We start from the raw sequence: 19,855 nt of genomic DNA, 5'->3' as shown, positions 1-19,855 counted from the left end.
TGAGTATGGTACTTATTAAAGAGAAAAAGATTGACGAGAGAATAAAATATGTGTATATCTATGTAAGGAAAAAACTTTTCACGTGTATTTGTGTTTTTATCAGAATACAATACAATATAGTATATATGTACATGCACTACATATTAGCTGAAAGCTTGTCGCAACAATTGTTTTTTTTCTGATTTCTTTTGATTATAATATCTAAATGTGTTATAATGATGATGTTAATCATAGATAAGCAAAAAAGAACTCAGGAGGCCACAAATCATATAATTATACACATCCATCCGTCACGAATGATATTGATCTGAAAAATATCCATCTAATGCATCATCGCATTATATTGCTTTAAATATATATGTATATACGTACACAATTCAAACACACGACATTAATTATTGATTAATGATACAATGTTGCAAAAACAAAAATTTGCTTAACAATGGAATTTTACAAAAAGCCGCGTTCTCGCGATTTAAATAATTCGAGATAAAATGTAAGACAAAAGATATATAATATATAATTTAATATATATATATATATATATATATATAATATAAAACGTAAGACGAAAGATATATATATATTTCTTCAGTGCGAAAATACAATAATCCCTTTATTGCAAAAAACAACAATTTATATTATAATCGGTTTCTCAAACCTTGTCAATAACATAAATTAATAAAATTATAATCGGATATATATATATTTTTTGTTTTCGCTCGCATTTATTTACAAGTTGGGCATGTAGTATTTTTTTAATACGATATAACGATGCGTAAATTGATGCATCATGGTATAACATGATTTCAATAAAGATATCGAATTAAAAATTGTTACATAATGCTGCTAATAATTGTTAATGCCGTTATTATTATTATTATTACATGATTGACAAACGACTTGTTCACCTACAGACAAAAGTTATTTTAAAAAACAAATATTGCATATATATAAAAATATGCAAAAGTAGATGTATAATTGGCAAAAAAATAATTCCAAATCATTAAAAATGTATTCGCAATAATAAAAATTCTATGTAAAAAAAATGCATAATTATTGTATGCATTAAAATATTTATATTTCGCTCAATCGCGCAAAAATAATCGAGTAAGATGCAACTGTGTATTATATGTCATGGAAAAAAATCAATGTTTAACATATCCCCCTCTTTTTTTACGATTTACTTGTTAAATTCTCATCTCACCATACATTTTAAAATTCCAGTTCACACACACCCTTTTTTATATTACAATTTAGAAGGCCAGCTTCATAAATCCTCTTTCTTCTTTTTTTTTATTTTTGAATTACACAATATAATAAATATATTTTCATGTTTTTTAATAAATCGGAAAAAAGTGCGTTAAATAAAATTAAATATCTCTCGTGCGTGGTAATTATAATTTTATGGGAAAAAAATGCACACATATTAATGGTATTTCTTTTGATATACTTTCGTCTTACGTTGAATTTGAAAACGTATAATATACCAAAATTTATTCCACAAGAATTAATGTATACATAATATACGTATATGATATATATATATATATATATATATATATATATATATATATATATATATATATATATAAAAGAAAAACAAGGAAAAAATAAAATAAAATAAAATTTACAAAATATATAATATGTATCTACCATACTGTGTAATGCAATAATAAATATAAAGTCCTGAATACATATGTACAATTTTGGAATTATTGCGACTTTATCGCGTCCGGTCCACTATATTCTCTCAATATATATATATCAATAAATTAAATACATTATATAGTAAAGATATTCTTCCCCTAGTAAAAGCGAAGAAAGTATATATATATTACACACTTGATTCAAATAAAAAAGATTCGATTATGAAAAATATAATATTATACCTTTGTGCACGATAAAGCATCATCACATACCTATACATATGTAAATATATATGTACGCTCAGTATTCGCAATTCAATAACATCTATTTCTTCCTTTCGTAGAACCACCCTCCTGCTCTATGTATGTATAACACGTTTAATTTGTACACATTTAGCTACTGTCAACTCTATGAAAAGAATGTACAAATGACACTTTTCTATACAAGTCATATAGCCCAACTGTCGGAGAGAATCCATATTTATTTATCTTTATCAGTTTAAATATTCTAATTATGTCAGCGTAGTCTACCTACAAATTGCTTACAAGACATGATGACACTTCTTTGATGGAGTAATATTTTTACCACATTTAAAGAATCAGAGCAAATACAAAAAAAGGGAAGTACATTTTAACATCTAATTATCTATGAAAAAAAAAAAAGAAAATAAAATGTAGAAAAAAATCTAAATTGTCATTTGCTTAAATAAGCGTTACTCCTGATTATAGATATATTGATATAAATTACAATAATTACATCGATGGACGGGCTGGACGAAAGATCATTTCCCGCACTCTCCTCGTTGAGGGGAGGGATGCGAAGAGCAGGGAGATAAATGTACAATTATTATCTTGATACGCGATAGAATCAAGTTTAGAACGATCGAGACCATCCAAGTAGCAAACTGACGTCGTTAAACGTCAAAGTGACGTCATCGATGTCAAAATGACGTCATTAGACATCATAATGACGTCATCGACGTCAAAATTATGTCATCAACGTCAAAATGACGTAAGCTTGCTACCTGAGACACCTAGCCTATTATATATTATCTGACTGAGATTTTTGTGTGTATAAGGTATAACTCTATAAGTTATAACTTTTATATATATATACAGTACGGATATATCATTATCGTGGTGACGTCACCCACTGTCACGGGTTAAGTCCACCAGGTCTTTTTCGATTTCGCCTGTTCCTTTCTAAAAGGAACGACAGATCCAACGGGTCCTTCTTATTCGGCATCCTCTGCAGTAGATTCAACAGGATGCCATTCAATTTCTTCCTTTGCTCTTCCCTCTGCAGAAGAAAAATATATATAGCAAATATGATTACGTAAGGAAGAAACTTGAGCCCTCTTCAACTTCTTCTTCGAGATCGTTTTTACCTGAGCGTACGATGTTATAGGAGACGCGACTGTCAGGATTTCGCCTGATCTTCGTCTCGTCCTGCTGACGCACTTGTGTTCCTTTCCATGCATTTTATGCACGTTATCGGATTCCAATTTTTGGTTTCCGTCCATCTCCTGACCGTTGTTCTTCTTCTTCTCCTTGGACATCTTGATCCCATCTAGGCTGTGAGGCTGGAAATAAGAGGTCGATACTTGATGTGATGTTGCGGAGAAAAAGATATTGATACCTTAATCTTGTATAGATAATAAACTTACCAGATAGGTGCGATAGTGTTTTATACGTTCCGGGAAAGTCTCGAATGCGTAAGGTTTCGTGCATACAGCGTGTCTCGCTCTGGCCACCTTCGTAAAGAGTCGCGCCGCGCGATCCACGCGGTACTCGCACACGTAAGTGTGTTCGGGAGTCGAGCCGACCGGACGTCCTGAAATTGATTCAAACGAGGGTGTGATAAAAAATTTAATTGAACAGGGCGTTCGAAAAGTTGGAAGAAATATCTTGAAAAATGTAAGTTTTATAAAAAAAAAATGTTTTAGACAAAAATCGTTAGTTTCATCTTAGATTATACAGTCAAGGTCAAGACAAGGTCATTGAACTCAAAAAGTTAATTGAACAGAATATTCGAAAAGTTCGGGAAAATATCTTGAAAAATGTAAGTTTTATAAAAAAAAAAATGTTTCAGACAAAAGTCATCAGTTTCATCTTACATGACATAGTCAAGATCAAGACAAGATCATCTTGATTTTTTACATAAATTGATTTCTCGTAATATTTGGCATAAAAAGTTGTAAGGATAGGATGGCCAAGTAGTTGTAAAAAACATATTTGTTGAAAAAAATATGTAACTGCTAGTTGCAAATAATTACATGATTCATTCAAGATCAAAATGACAAGACTAATAAGTAGACCTTTTTAAGGTTCTTCATCGACCAGGAAGTCTACAGTGCTAAAGTTATTTGAAGTGCCGTTTCATATCTTTTTATTTCGAAATGCCGTCTAAGAATTTTCAGCGTGTGCTTTCTCGCCTCTGACGTCACAATCTGACATAGCCGCGGCAAGAACTCAGACTTATAAACCTTAGACAATTTTTGTCTAAATTTTTTAAAATAAAACTTACTACGCTAATATAATCGATGACAAAATATTGTACAACATATACCTTTACAGAAAGTATGTGGATCCAGCACCCAACATCGCTCGGCCACGAGATCACAAGGAACAGCCTCGTATAAGGGTGCGCAGACGACCTCGTTGACGTAGAACTTTCGCGTTGGCTCGTGATAAGTTTCGTGCGGTCTGAGATAGTGGTGTCCAAACACAAACCTCTCGCCTCTGTCAAATGCAGATAATTTAATTTCAAGGTCAAGCTAGCTTAATATTTTTTGTTATCTCACTCAACTCGACTGATCGCAAAACAATCACTTACTCGTGATTCTTCCACAGACGTTCGATCCTGAAAATGTCCATCTGCTCGTAGTCGGGCTTCTGTATAGTTTTATACGTGTGTTTATCAGGAGTGTCCCTCAAGACGTATACCGTGTCGCCCTGTCGAAGCTGCAGGTCGCCCCGCAACAACGTCACGTAGTGCTTCTTGCCCTCCTCCTCCTCTTCACCCTCCAATGGTATCTCCAGATCGACCTTGCGCGGCTGGCATCGCTCGCATAAATAAGACTCGATGCTCGTGTCGGCTTTCACGCAGTCGCAATGCTGCCAAACCAGGCAGCGCTCACACTGGATCATCAGACCTTCGTCCCTGCATCGATTATCAGCGTGAGGAAACATTTCAATGAAGATAATTTCAAAATACACGTCAGAAGAAATTCCAAATAGCAAACTGACGTCATTAGACTTGGAATAGACAACTCCCTGAGTGCTTTTGATGTCGAATGACATCATTAGACGTCATTTTGACGTTTAATGACGTCAGTCTGCTACTTGGATTGTCTTTGTAAAAACATTCAGGGAGTTATCGATTCCCAACTAGCAAACTGACGTCATTAAACGTCCAACTGACATTATTAAACGTCAAAATGACGCCATTTTGATGTTTAATGACATCAATTTGTTACTTGGGAATAGCAAAGTCCCTGAGTGCTTTTGATGTCAAATGACGTCATTAGACGTCAGAATAGTGTCATTTTGACGTTTAATGACGTCAGTCTGACGTCATTGGGCGTTAAACTGATGTACGCTTCCCAAGTAGAACAGAAAATCAAAATAATATCATTTTGACGTCATTGATCAAATTTGAACTCCAAATTTGATCAATGACGTCAAAATGATATTATTTTGATTTTCTGTTCTACTTGGGCTTGCTATCCGAGATGATTCTCTATTTTCAATCTTCCCAGATGCATATTTGGTAATTAAGATACCTGTGCAGCCCGCAGATGCATCTAATGACATCTTCCTCCCCGGCGGTGGATCCACGAGGCGGCAGGAAGCTCTGAGCCGGCGGAGACCCGGTCGCCTCCGTGATAGCATCCACGAAATCTGGTTTACTGCTGAGATACAGCTTCCGGAGCCTCGCCGCGGCGATTCCTATCTCGGACGTTCTGCCGAAGAACCTCACGTTGTTGTCAAAGAGCCTGATCATGTCATGATCAAACTGCTCCGCTGTCTTGTAATGACCGGTGCCAATGCACTGATCTATCGCGCTCAGATCGATGGGTTCCGCAATTTTCTCATAATAATCAGACAGTTTCCTCTTCGGGGGTAAGTTCATGAAGGGCGCGCACAGCGGCTGGCCGTTTTCGTCGTTCGCCGTCGTCACGATCGTGTATAATTCCTTCAATACCTGTAAAGAAAGATATGATGTTAATCTTATAATAATAAAATAATAACGAAGAACTTGACGTGGTTTCATCGACCGACCTTGGCCAGTTTCGCGGTCTTGTGCACCTCCGGGTCATCCTGAGCCTGTGCGAGCCTACGCGTTCGCACGGTTCGCGCGTTGGTGTTGGTCAACGCGGTCAGCTGCGAGAAAAAGGCGTCGGACTGGGCCTTGGAGTCCCCGGAGCTCTTCTCCTTGGCGACGCTCGCGCCGCCGGGCTTCGCCTTTCCGTTCTGCACCTGGATATGCTGGACCGACTGGGCCGACTTGAGCCTGCGCACCTTCTCCAGGTTTCTCAGCAGGAAGCAGTGGTGCTCGCGCGCGAAGCAACGCTGCTGATAGGACATCGGCTTCAGCTGGGGCGTGTTGTGTGTCAAGGTCGAGTCCCCGACCTTCCTAGACTTGCAGAGGTTCTTCGAGTTGGCCGATTGCAGCGCGTTGCTCGACTTTCGAATGTTCTTCCGCGGTCTGCCCACGGACCTTCTCTCGGTGGATTCCACCTGGGCTGACGGCAGGGACGACGGGACGCTTCTGGCCACCCGTTGACTCTTCCCACCTGCCGGATAGAATTTACCAAGTGAATTTATCTTTAAAAATTTATCTTCCACCTGATGATGATGATGATGATGATTTACCTATGACACCTCGACAGGCACTGCTGCCACATCTGCATTGCTGACCCTCCGACGGATTGAAAAGCGCGAAATTGTAATCGTACGTCAATTCCTCGCCCGGCTTGATGTCTCTGGATGCGAATAGTGCCATACGCGGTAGGCCGAGGACGCTCCACTTCTGCATGTCGCAATTCGGCTCGCACGAGTGATTCACGAACCTCCCATCGCCGCCCATGCGATGACCGTCGATCACTAAACCGCCGTCCAGGTGCAGGCAATAATGATGCGTGTCATTGGCGTATCTGTATTTTCATGTACATTTGCAAATTTTATTACAGTATCTTCGTATCTTCCGGTATACAGGGTGTCCCATTTTCATCGATGAAAAGGTCATTTCAAAGTTATTTGTTTTTTCGATCACCAAATTCTTTTATCGCATAACAAAATGTTTCAAGTAAACATTTTTTTATTTAAAAAGGAAGACAGATAGTACTACTGACTTTTCAAAGGGCGCTTTTCAAGGTCATTTAAAGATCAATTTTTTTTAATTTTTTTATTTTAATATATTGATTTCTCGCAATATTCACCGTAAAAAGCTACAAGAGTATATATAGAAAAAATATAGCGGTTCTATTTAAAAAACAAAAAGACTTTGAAATGATTTTTAAAAGGAATCCGTACCTGGTCGCCATTCGAGACTTGAACTCCCTCTCGGACACGACTTCGCCCACGTACTCGAGGATGAAGTCCCCGGATTTGATAGCCTGTTGAGTCTTCACGCCCCAACCCTTGTCCTCCGTCATGAACCTCTGCAATCCCGGCGACCACTCGTGCTTCTGAATCTTCTGATTCGCGCACTTGTCGGAGCAGGGGCACAGCTGCGGCGAGCATTCGCTGAAGACCATGCGATTGATGCAGTCGTCCCCGCAGCCGCTCTCCGGCTTGCACTCGCACGCCTGCGCCTCGTACAGGGTCGTCGGCTTCACGTCGTAGTAAATGTTAGTCCGAATTTTTCTGCAACGTTACAAAACTATTAATACGCATCTCTGCTTGGTATTGGAGAGTTCCCAGCCTAGGAAGGTCGAGAAAAGACAACACGCTTGACTTACTTGTAGTTCCACGATGGTACCGCATCCCTATTAGGTAACCTGGACTGAGCGTGCAGCCAGAGCAGGTCGTACTGGAGCTGAAACGGCGTCTTCTTCTGTCGCAGGAGCTTTCCGGTCGGAATGATACCTGGCAGCTGCTCAGCGGCGGTGTAATGTTCCCCAGTAGGGCAGACGATGATCTTCCTCTTGGCGTCAGCGGCACCGGCGAGCTTCTTCGAGGGCTCCGCGTCCTTCTTGTACTCAAAGATGTTGTTGCCGGCCTGCAGGTACCGTTTCTTCCACCTCGACTGCTTCTTCCGATTGTGCGCGGAAAGTCCCGCGGGCTTCCTGCCGAGCTCCTGATCCTCGCTGGCGACGTCGCTGCTAGGCGGCGCCTCGCTCTCGGTATCATAGCCGGCACTCCTCAGCCTCTTCGCGCTCCTACCGTAGAGATTCGAGGGGCTGGTCGAGCCTCGTCTTCTCTTGTGGTTGTTGTTGAAGCAGCCGGACAGCTCCATCTTGACGCTCGCTGCCGCCTGCGCGTTCACGCGCTCCAGCTTCCTCAGGTTCTCCTCGTTCAGCTCCGCGATCCGCTGACTCTGATTGTAACGCTCCAGGGACTCCTCCAGCGACGCGTTCTCGTCGTAGATCCGGCAGTCCGGGATCTTCTCGTACTTGATCGGGCTCGGGTACAGCTTCTCGGACAGCACGCTGCTGTCGGACTCCACCAGGTCCTTGCGAACCCGCAGCTGGCCGGGACAAGACTCCGTCACCTCGTCCGAGCCGCTTCGACTGGAGGTCTCCTGCACCGTGCTGGAGTTGTCCAGATTGTTCTTCACGTCTCCGGCGGCAACCGGAATTTTCCCGTCGCTCTTCTCCGTCGGAACGTTCCGGGGAACCTTCTTCTCCATCAAGGACGCCTTGCTGTCCTCCGCTTCTTCAGGTACCTCTTCAGGATTCTTGCACGTCTCTTTGGCGCCGAGCGACGTTGCCGGGGTCGGTTTCGCGGCCGCAGAGTCCACGGTCACCTTCTTCTTCTTCTTCTTCTTCAAGGTCGGAAAGCCCGTGCGATTGATGGCCTTTCGCCTCCGCATCTTCTTCTTCGTGAGGATCATCGCCGCGGTGTTGTTCATGAGATTCGGCACGCTCGAGTTGCTCGTCGGCAGCACCTTGCTCTCGACGACGGCGAGTCCGCCGTCGTCGAAGGTCGCCTCGGACACGTGGGTCTCCGAGTCGACTTTGATGCTCCGGATGTGCTCCGCGTCGAGTTTGTGCTCGTCCGACGACTTGTCAGTCTTGATCGGTCTCTCCCGTCACCGCGAGCTTCTCCAATTTCCCAGGCTTGTCCGCGTTGACCTTGGAACTCCTCTCCGCGTCCTTGCCGGGGATGCCGTGAGCCTCGGACAATTTGGTGACGGTGACGCGAAGGTCCTTGACGATCTTCTTCTTCCGGCGTGGCTGAACGTCCGATGACTGAACGACGGGTTTCTCCTCGTCGATTCCCGGCTTCTCCGAGGCCGCGCCTTCGGCGGCGTCCCTGGGTCTCTTCTTTGGGGTCACCGGCGCGGCCTCCTCGTCATGAACGGAGGACGTCGAGCTGCCGCCGCCGCCGTACCTCGTGATCGTCGCCTCGATCGCCTCCTCTATGTGGCTCTCCGTCGAGTTGGACTCGTTCGCATTCGCGTCCGCGCAGCTGGCGTTCGAGCTCTGCGAGCTGTGCGGACTCGAGACGTGATAGTGCCGCTTCTTCAGTGGCAGCCGCTGCTCGTTCGGGTTGGAGCTCGTGCTGGTGTTGGCGCTGCTCTTGGAGAGTCCGCGCCGGCCAGCACCTTCTCCTTCTTCAGCCGCCTCTTCAGCTTCTGCTCGTCGCTCGCGCCGGCGTCGCCGCCCTTCCTCTTCTTCGTCAGCTTCTTCACGCGGAAGATCTGCGGCAGCTCCGGGTGATTCGCGGCCGCGTTGTTCCTACCCAAGCTGCAGGACCTCGCGAACTCGTCGATCAGCTTCTCCAACTCGTGGAGGATGCACGAGTCGATGATGCGGATCGGCTTCTCCGGCGGCGCCAGCAGCTTCCGGTGATGATGCTTGTGGTGATGATGATGACGCTTGTGGCAATGATTGTGCTGGGTCGTCGACTGCGCCGTCGCCGTCTTCTCGCTCGCCTTGCCGTTCGACACGTGCTTCATGATCTCGGCCTTCAGGATGTCGTCCACCGGCAGCGAGATCAGGGTCTGCACGCCCACGCCGTTGGTCTCGTGATGATGATTCGCCGCCGGGGTCTTCTTGTTGCACTTGTTTTCCTTCAGGACGCGCCGCGCCTGCCGACCGCCGAGGCCGAGGCAGCGACCTTCTTCAGGGTCTGCTTCTTGGAGACCACCGTCGCCGCCGCGTTATTCCGGTTCTCCTTGGAACCGGTCCGCTTGCCGGATCCGCCCTTCGGCTCCTTCGAGGCCGTCTGGTGATGCTCGCAGGTCTTCTGCCGCGTCAGCGGAACCGCGCTGCTCTTGCTGCTGGGCACGTAGTTGTTCCTGTCCTTCCGGTAGCTCCTGCCGTCGTACTGCGACATCACTTTGCTCGCGGTGGATCTGCTTAGGCACTTTACCCTCATCGGGGAGCTCGTCGCGGTCTTCCTCAGCATGATCCTCTCCTGGGAGGGCTTCGCCGAGGAGTTACCGCAACGTTTCTTCTGACAGATCGCCGCCGCCTTGCCTTTCGTCCTCTTGCTCGCGGGGGAGACGTCCTCCTTCGCGGTCGGCTTCGCGTTGCCTCGCTTCCTGGCGGAGGCTACGTCCTCCTTCACGTTCCTCGGACTCGAGCCCTCCTTCGCGCTCCCCGGCTTCCTCTCCGTCGACCTGGAGTCCGAGTTTCTCGCGCTCTTCGCGGACTCGCTCCTCTCCTTCTCCGCCTTCTCGATCTTCTGGATCTTCTCCACGATCTCCGGCCGCAGACGCGGCCTGCCGGGTCCGCGTGGTTGCGCGGAGACCGCTTTCGCGGGTCTACCGGGTTTCCTCTTCGGAGGGTACAGCACTCGGTCGACGTTCACCGCGGGTTTGCTGCTCACCGGGGGCTGAACGGGCGACTGCGTCGGCGCCGGGGGACTCACCGGGCTCACCGCCAGGTGCAGAGGACTGTTGTCCACCGACTGGATGCCGGAGTCCGGGGAGACGTTGGACGCGCAAGGGTACTCCGCGTCGTTGCCGCTCAGCTTCTTGCTGCCGCCGCCGCACTTGCTGCGCCGCTTCCGCGGCTCCGACAGCATCGCGGTCTTCTCCACGAACTGCTGCAGCAGACTAGAACTGTACACGGGCACAGGATTCTGGTCCCCGTTCTCGCTCGTGTCGGAGTCCGCGCCCAGGGACATGCGCTCGATGGCCTTGGACACCAGTCGCCCGCTCTCGGAGTCCTCGAAGCCGTCGAACGGCGCGTCCTCCTGCTCCTGCGAGGGCAGGATCGCGCTCAGGTCCTCCTGGTTGATCTCCTGCAGGGAAGAGTGGTGGTGCTGGGACTGGGGCTGCTGCTGCTGGGGCTGCTGAGACGTCACGTGACCCGCGGACGAGTCCGAGTCCTCGCTACTGCATTCTGAGGACTGTTAACGAGGCGCTTTAGAATTCGGGATGATTAATTGTACAGGGTGATTTGTTTTAATCGCTCCAGACAGAGGATACAATAGTATATTGTGTATCAAGTGCGGAAAGTTGACAATTGGTCACGAGTGCGGGGGATGGACGCACGAGCCGAAGGCGAATGCGACCACCCCACACGAGTGAACAATTGTCAATCCGCACGTGATACACATACTATTTTGTATTACAAGTGCAGGCAAAGTGGCTTTGTGCACGTTTTCTGTGCGCGAGGTGGCCGATCGCACGCCGCCATCTTGCGGCGGCACGGTGCGGGAATAGCCGTGTTCAATACATTGCCTACGGCTTCAGCCATGGACAATGACTTTGAACGCGGCTCAGCGGTAGGCAATGGCTTTGAATGCGGTTTATTCACTCACCGCGTCGCTGGTAGATGGAGGCGTGAGAAATCGGCCGCTTTCCGCACAGAAAACACGCACACAAAGTGCCACTTTACCTGCACGTGTAATACAAAAAATGTTTCGAACCAAAGTTTTTTGACTTCCAGGGGGACGGAAAATGATGTTAGTTTGACCTTGTATAATCGTTTAAAGGTCACCTTCAATTTCTTAAATGGAACTTACTATTTTTTGTTGTATAATAGGTTCCATTGAAGAAAGTGAAGGTAACCTTTACGTGACCTTCGAGATACAACTTTGATTTGAAACATTTTTTTCGAGTCTCTTATAGTTTTCGCAATATTTTCCTGGGGCGATTAAAATCACCCCGTATATTTTTTTTCTTCTTCATTAATTAATTGTTTTTTCATTTAGTTTGGAATTATTAGGATTGCGAGATAATTATTTACCTTATTTCCGTGATTGGTTTTTGGTTTCTTTGTTGTAACGTTTCTCTTGCCTTTTTCACACTTAATTTTCTCGGAGTCCTCCTTCTTGGGACCCTTCATGGTAATTTTTAATTTTAACGCACCCTGCAAACACGAATTTTCCTATAAAAAGTCAGTCTAACAAAAGACAAACTGGGAAGATAAGAAAATATACAGGGTGTCCCACTTTCACTTTTGACCAAAGCTTCCGTTAAAAAATGTTTCATACAAAAGTAGGGTTTCGAGGGGGACATCTTATTCTAGATAGAAGGCATTTCTGAGATTTTGAGATATTTTTTAAAACCATTATATTTTTAAGTAGTATTTAACGTAAAAAATTGTTGCAGTAAAATAGTAAAAAAAAAAAAAAAAAAAAAAAAAAAAAAAAAAAAAAAAAAAAAAAAAAATGAATGAAATATTTTATTCGAACACATTTTGACAAAAAAGTAGGAAATATTTCATAATATACTCTCATTTTTTGACTATTACTTTAATCAAATTTTCTGCATAGAATTAATGAGATAAATCAATTGGTACAAGAAAAATAATTAAAAAAAAAAAAAAAAAAAAAAAAAAAAATCACAAATTTTTTTTAATTACAAGAGTATGTTTTTCTTATATTAATTGATTTAGATCATCTATGCAAAAAATTAATAATATTAGATTATCGATAAATAAGTATTACGGAATTTCATATATTTTTGTCAAAATATGTCAGAGAACAAAGCTTAAATTAAACTATTAATATATTAAACTATCCATTTTTCGTCTATTCCATTCCAACAATTTTTTTATACCAGTTATTACAAACTGATTTATGTAAAAAAATTATAGTTTTAAAAAACAACGATGACCTCAAAACCTCAAAAATGCCTCCACACGGAATAAATCCTCGCTTGTGACAATAATTATAACTTTTGTATGCGAAAATTAAAATGGAACACCCCGTATAACGTCGCGTTTCAATGTACTTGTTCAAAGTTAGTCTGTTGAATGGAAAACGTTTGTTCGCTGTGTTCAGAGGAACAGTCCGAATTAGATCCACTGTCTTCCTCTTCGTCGCCGCTGCTTTCGTCGTCTGACTCTGAATTGGAATCTGAATAAGAGCAACTGCCTTCGCTTCCACCAGAGCTTTCGTCGTCGGAATCAGAGTCTTCTTCGGAATCAACCGAATCTGTTCCTGGAAATTCATCGGAGGATTATTATGATTCATCTATCAAGATTAATAAACCAGGGTGTGTACTCAAATCTTATAAATAAATTCCACGATTACAAGTAAAATTAAAGTATTTAGAACAATTTTAAATTAAGTTTACTTTCGTTATACATAATTTTTTAACATAAATAAAATATTTTCTAATATAATATAATATTTTATAATGAAATAAGTTTTATATTCTTGAAAGGTATATTTGAAGATAAAATCAGAGGCAATATTTGAAAAAATTCCCCGAGTTTGAAATAAATTCCAAAGTTTTTTCCAGGAGTAAAATACACTTAAAATCAAGCTTCCGCAGCTAATACTTACCATTAGGTTCAGTAGTGGGATCCCAGCTACCACCACCCTTTATGGCATCCATATCAACGGTAGAAGGGAGCTCTTTCTCTTGCTCCCCATCGTTTTCCTCCCAGTTCCAATTCTGCAGTGCTAAATCCGAGGGATGGTGAATAACGGCGTTCCATCCTGAATCACCAGACATTTTTCAGCTTATCTGACATCCAGCTGGATCGAATAGAATACCATTCCTTATACTTTTGTTCACTCATCAAGCCTTTTTACGATAACCAGAAGCATATCTTCAAGCCTTATCTTAGAGATATCAGAAATGCTCATTCAGCAATAGTCATCGGTGTCATATTTCTGTCAGCGAGTCCTTTTAAGATTTTGTCACACTGTAAAAGAAGAAAGAATACTCATTCATTTTTGACAACCCACCAACATCGCTGGATATTTCACAGAACTGCAATAAGAAAAAAAAAAAAAAAAAAAAGTCCATAAATCCAGGAATAATTCTCCACATTGTTTATATCATACAGTATATATTTTTGACGTCGCGTCGTAGAATCTAATTTGCATAAAAATAATCCATCCGAAATTCTCGAGCAACTATTAAAAAAATAATTATTCAAAAAATTTCGCGATTTCCTCGCGATGACGCGTCACAGGTAAACAAGAGAGACGAGGAAACCGCGAGAGGGAAGCGTCGCGTACGCCGTTTTATACGTTACCTGGCCAAGCGCCCGAGATCGGATCTCGACGACAGCTGTTTCCTCCTTCACGCGTTCCTATTCGTGCGCCAGGTGTGCGTCCGCCTCGCGAAGAAAAGTGGTAGGCGATTTGGCGCGAAATGTCCGGCCCGAAGGAGAAAGAAATCCGGGCGCCGACGGGAGAACGACGTAGCTCGCCGCCAGGAACGCGACGACCGGGTCGGCGGGAGGACGAGGACGACGGCTACGGGGAAAAAGCGGGCTCTCGCCTTCCCGCCGCGACGAAATACAATTGGAAAGTTCGATGGTGTGTTTACGTCCCCCCCCCCACCCGCCCCCAGGATCACAACGCGACCACAAAATGGCGTTTTCACCGACGACGACGTTGTTGATTCGATTCCCCTCTGTCTCGCTCTCTCTCTCTCTCTCCCTCTAGGCCCGGAAGTCGTTCGGCGCGAATTCCTGACGGAAGGATCGTCCGGTTGGACCTTCCTGGTTCCTCGTCGCAGGAGCACCGGCGACCGCACGTCGAAGCCGCGATCCTCCGCGGATTTGTTCTATAACCCCCGGGGAGGACCTCGAGATTTGCGATTGTATGGGTAGATATTCGCGTGTGCGCTCGTCTCGTGCGGGGGATATTCGCGTTCGTTCGTTCGTTCACGCGACACTGCTGCTACCTTCGGCCGCGCGCGCCGCAACACTGGCGACGCCTGGCGAACTGTCATTCAGTTTGACAGCTGGCGCGCGGTAACGCTCGCGGCCCTGCCTTACCGCGAGAATTGGCGGGAACGCCTCGCAATTCAAATTTCGCGATTCGAATCTTGATGGACTTTTGAAGAGATTTCATCTTTCGCTACTTAAACATTCGAGTTGAACGTAATTATCAAGTTTCATTATCAATTATTATATTAAATCGAGTAATATTAAATGGAAATTTAAAAAATAATTTTTTTTCAAGTCAAACAGTTTTTGTAATAGATTTAAAAAATGTTTTTATGATATATAATCACAGATTAATAGACAGATCGCCAAAGGTCTGGATGAAGGAGAGACCAGCATTTCTCACTGATTTCAGCGCCATATCGTAGTAGTGGTCAATGCAGTAACTATTAATACGTTCCCAAGATAAGAGCGTCTCATGCTCATGAACTCGTCCGGCGGCATGTACGAGATTTATCTTTTCGTAGCGTTCGCGTATTTCGGAAAGGACAGAATTTTATGATGTTATAAATAAATAAATAAATAAATAAATAAAATATTAACCTGATCTATTATAATTATTTTTTAATAAATGTTTCATTATTATTATCATCTAAGTCTAAGTCGTTTAATTAATTTTTAGTTTTTTAATAATTAATTTAATTTATTCTAATCATGTTAATATGTGAAAAATACTAATACGTATACGTTTTATAATGAATTAATATATTTCGAGAGTCGAATTATATATTTTTAATAATATAAAAGTGTTCAAAAATTATATTTGACTTTTAATTTTAATTATTTTTAGCAAAGAGTTCCGAAATCTCTTACACACATAATAGGGATTTTGTTCATCCATATAATTCGCAATTAAGTATATATGTTAATTATTAATTTTAATAAAATACAAAATTAAAATTAAAGGTCAAATATAATTTTTGAACATAAATATATTTAATTCGTTATAAAACGTATACCCGTGATAGTATTTTTCTCGTACAAAAATAACTAGAACAAATTAAATTACTCATAAAAAAATAAAAAAATAATTAAATAATTTATATTATATATGATAATAATAAAACATTTTATAAAAAAACAGATTCAATAAATATAAGTATATATATAACATGTACTTATATTTATTGAATCTGTTTTTTAATAAAATGTTTTATAAGCTTAGAAAACTTGACTTTGACGTAACTTTTATTTTTACTAAGCAAATTTTATTTAATTATTTCACGACGGTTTGACGTAATAAAATGTTTTATTATTATTATATAAAATATAAGTTTAAATTCTTTAATTAATTTTTAATCTTTTATGATTAATTTAATTTACTCTAATTATTTTTGTACGAGAAAAATACTATCATAAGTATACGTTTTATAATTAATTTAATATATTTGTGTTTAAAAATTATATTTGACCTTTAATTTTAATTTTTATTTTATTAAAATTAATAATTAACATATATACTTAATTGCGAATTATATGGATGAAAAAAATCCCCATTATGTGTGTAAGAGATTTCGAAACTCTTTGCTATAAAATAATTAAAATTAAAAGTTAAATATAATTTTTGAACACTTTTATATTATTAAGAATATATAATTCGGTTCCCGAAATATATTAATTCATTATAAAACGTATACGTGATATTATTTTTCTCATATAAAAATGACTAGAATAAATTAAATTAATTATTAAAAAACTAAAAAGTAATTAAACGACTTAGACTTAGATGATAATAATAATGAAACATTTTATTAAAAAAAGATTCAATAACTAGTAGGTCAGGTTATAATTTTTTATTTATTTATTTATAACATTATGAGCTATTAAGCTCATCATCTCGTTCGCTCTCTGTCTTGCTTTCATTCGGCAAGTCACAAACGATATATGATACTCGTATGTTCCTACTTCAACTCTCGAGAATCTGAAACAAACGAAACTCGTGTCCAATATACAGGGTGTCCGGTAACTAACAGACCAATGATTACAAATGGATTCTTTGGTCAATTTGGGAACGATTTTTCCTCAGCAAAAATGTCGAAAAAGGTCATCATTTTTTACAACTTTCCAATCTTTGTCATTATGTATCTTTATAACTAAGCCTTAAATTAAAATTTTATTATAGTAAACTCTACCTGAAATTAACTGAAGAATGTAATTATGTTAGACTTTTAACTCCAAAACGTTTAGTTTTCAAAAAACCTATTTTTTTCAATCGCTTATAACTCGAAAATTATTGACTTCTCAACATTTTTGCTAAGGAAAAATCGTCTCCAAATTAGCCAGAGAATCCGCCCTTAATCATTGGTCCGTTAGTTACCGGACACCTTGTATATATTATATAAAAGTGTATAGCACGTCAGAAGCTTGTGAGCTTACAGCGATAAGTAAAAACAATTGCGTATTTATTTCATTGCGTTTATCTGTTTAAACGCGCGCTTTAATTTTTCCAACGTTTTTGCCTGTTTATATTTTAAAGGTCCTCTCTTCTAAAAATCTTGTTTTAAAGATCCTCTCCGCGAGCAAAATTCGAAAACATAAATTATTTAAATTTAATAAGGAAAACAATTAGATATTTAAAGACAAGGCTCGTGTGATATTATAAAATTAAGATTTAGAAAGACAGGGCCAACTATAACGAGCATATTAAATTAGTGAGAGATGTAATGTCAACACATAATTGATTTATTTCTTAGTAGATACAATGATAATAAAAATAATAAAACGTTTCGGCTGTTACCTCAGCCTTCTTCAGTAAATATAAAAACAATAAAAATTCTCTTAAGAAAAATTATGACATATTACGCATTAGAGTCTATTTTTTAATGAACATTTTGGTTTAATAAGTCGATGAATTTAAATTGGGTTACGCTTATAACATTTATTAAATTAGATATTTTTTCTAATCGGCTAACCATTTTTTAGTTAAGATGGTAAACTTTTTGATTATGTCAAAAAACATGTAAACGAGTTCCCTGTTGTTAGTAGAACAGGTTGACGGCCCATTCCACGTCATCAATTCTTTTGAACATATATTATTAGTTAAAATTATCGTCAGAACCGCTTGATATGAGAATTGAAAACAATTAGATGTTATCCAGCATCAAAAAGTTAGTCCCCATCATCAAGGATATTTCCAAGTAAGTTCGTCATTGCAGTATATTTCACCGTGATTGTCTAAGTATATTTTTATTTTTTTGGTATATTAATTTATATTAATAAGTTATTTTTTTTATGTGAAAGATCTTAATTGTGTTTAGAATTGCTTACTTAAATTGATGAGTAGTCAAGATTCCGCCAAGTTGATGTGTTCACTATACAAAGTCACATAAATTATTTAATATTTTTACTTTATTATTTGTAAATCCTCGGTAATTTCAAAATTTTTCTATTTGAAAATTATTAATTTTCTATTGCCAATTAATTTTATCACAGACTTTACTCTTACTCCCATTGCACTTTCGTTTGCGGTTTTCAGTATACGATTTTTTATCGTAGTTACTGAAAATTATTATTGTGAATTATACTTGTGCAGTGATTTAAAGAATTTACAATTTCGTTGAAATTGTTGATTTTTCAAAAAAATTACGAGATTCGCGGAAATTGCGTGCTTTCTTGGCATTTTCCGTTCGCGGCAGGCGGTTTATTTTTGATTGTTGCAAGTGTTTTTGTTTTTTTTTTATTAAAATAGATAATAATAATGTGAAATAAATCACGATATTTGACAGATGTGCATATATATAGAAATTGTAATAATAATAATATTATATCATAAAATTGTAAATTGTTTCAATTTTTTATAGACTGCGATAAAAGATTTTACATTTGGATAAGAAACTGCGGTAAGTAAAAATATAAAATTCTTGAAAACGTAAAAATATTTGATAACGTAAAAAGGTGAACTTTGAAAAATAAGGAACTTAAAAATTGCACTAATAAATGGGCTATATATATGTGAGCCGTGCGCGGATGTAAGGTGTGTTATATCGAAATTTAATTAATAGAATTGAGAATTAATCCCAATTTTAAGTCTTACAAATGTCCAAGCTAATTTTTTGTACCTCGTGTACATTTTTGAAAGTTATATCGAAAAATTAAATTTCAATATGCGTCTTACATCTCACATTTCGCATACAGCTCACATATAGCCTATTTATCTCTTATACTTTATTTCAACCCTTATAGAAATTTATTACTAGTAACGCCAATTTATCACTTATTTCGAGTAATTAATCACTTTTATTTCGAATACTTAAATTACTGTATATTATAGTATTTTAAATACTCGAAATAAGTGATTAATTGGCGTAGTGATAAATTTCTACAAGAGAATAAGGAGCCTTTAAATTCTTAATGTAAAAAATTTCAAGTAATTTTCTTTAATAAAATTTAATTAAAAAATTTAATTAAAAAATTTTTGAACACTGTGTTATATCACATTTAAAATCGTGATTATTTCAATAAAAAAACATTTTATGTGTAAAAAATATATTTTTTATATTTAATAAATTTTATATATATATATGCATATATGTAAAATATTCTCTCTCTCTCTCTCTCTCTCTCTCTCTCTCACACACACACACACACAACGGGGGCCAAATCTCTCAAATTGGTCTCATGATCAATTAGCCTGGATTCGCACCAGGGGCAAAGTCTGTTGGTAATGTCAAACGAATTTAGCCTGGACTTGCACCAGGGGCAAAGTCTTTTGGTCGAGTCTACGAAATTTAGCACGGACTCGAACCAGGGGCAAAGTCTTTTGGTTCAAGTCTACGAAATTTAGCACGGACTCGAACCAGGGGCAAAGTGTGTCGGTAAGGGGCAAAGTCTATCGCACGAAGATGGCGGTCTCTTCTTTAGGCAGGCCTTTGGCGATCTGTCTATTAATCT

The 19,855-nt window shown here is 40.0% G+C and overlaps 1 protein-coding gene and 1 long non-coding RNA gene across 2 annotated transcripts; both read right to left on the bottom strand.

Annotated features, from left to right (window-relative positions):
- Positions 1-63: 63 nt before the first annotated feature.
- On the bottom strand, positions 64-14,940 carry ash1 (histone-lysine N-methyltransferase ash1). The gene is given in 17 exon segments (XM_029300170.2): positions 64-2,949; positions 3,038-3,232; positions 3,317-3,483; positions 4,219-4,391; positions 4,486-4,812; positions 5,435-5,856; positions 5,934-6,448; positions 6,528-6,808; positions 7,188-7,520; positions 7,616-8,904; positions 8,906-9,403; positions 9,406-9,921; positions 9,924-11,177; positions 12,020-12,142; positions 13,009-13,217; positions 13,566-13,930; positions 14,267-14,940. Coding segments are annotated over 16 exon segments (6,618 nt in total). The 5' UTR covers positions 13,738-13,930; positions 14,267-14,940; the 3' UTR covers positions 64-2,805.
- A 2,477-nt stretch (positions 14,941-17,417) lies between these two features.
- LOC146722769 (uncharacterized) lies at positions 17,418-18,488 on the bottom strand. Its single transcript, XR_014924956.1, has 2 exons — positions 18,233-18,488; positions 17,418-18,139 (listed from the first exon to the last, which is right to left on the bottom strand). It is a non-coding gene; the product is annotated as an uncharacterized LOC146722769 (long non-coding RNA).
- Positions 18,489-19,855: the final 1,367 nt, after the last annotated feature.

This window comes from Nylanderia fulva, unplaced genomic scaffold (assembly GCF_048542155.1).
Source record: "Nylanderia fulva isolate GAGA-0341 unplaced genomic scaffold, ASM4854215v1 Scaffold275, whole genome shotgun sequence".
NCBI classification, from domain to species: Eukaryota; Metazoa; Arthropoda; class Insecta; order Hymenoptera; family Formicidae; genus Nylanderia; species Nylanderia fulva.
The sequence above is the reverse complement of the archived record's forward strand: the minus strand, read 5'-3'. Positions and strand labels throughout refer to the sequence as shown.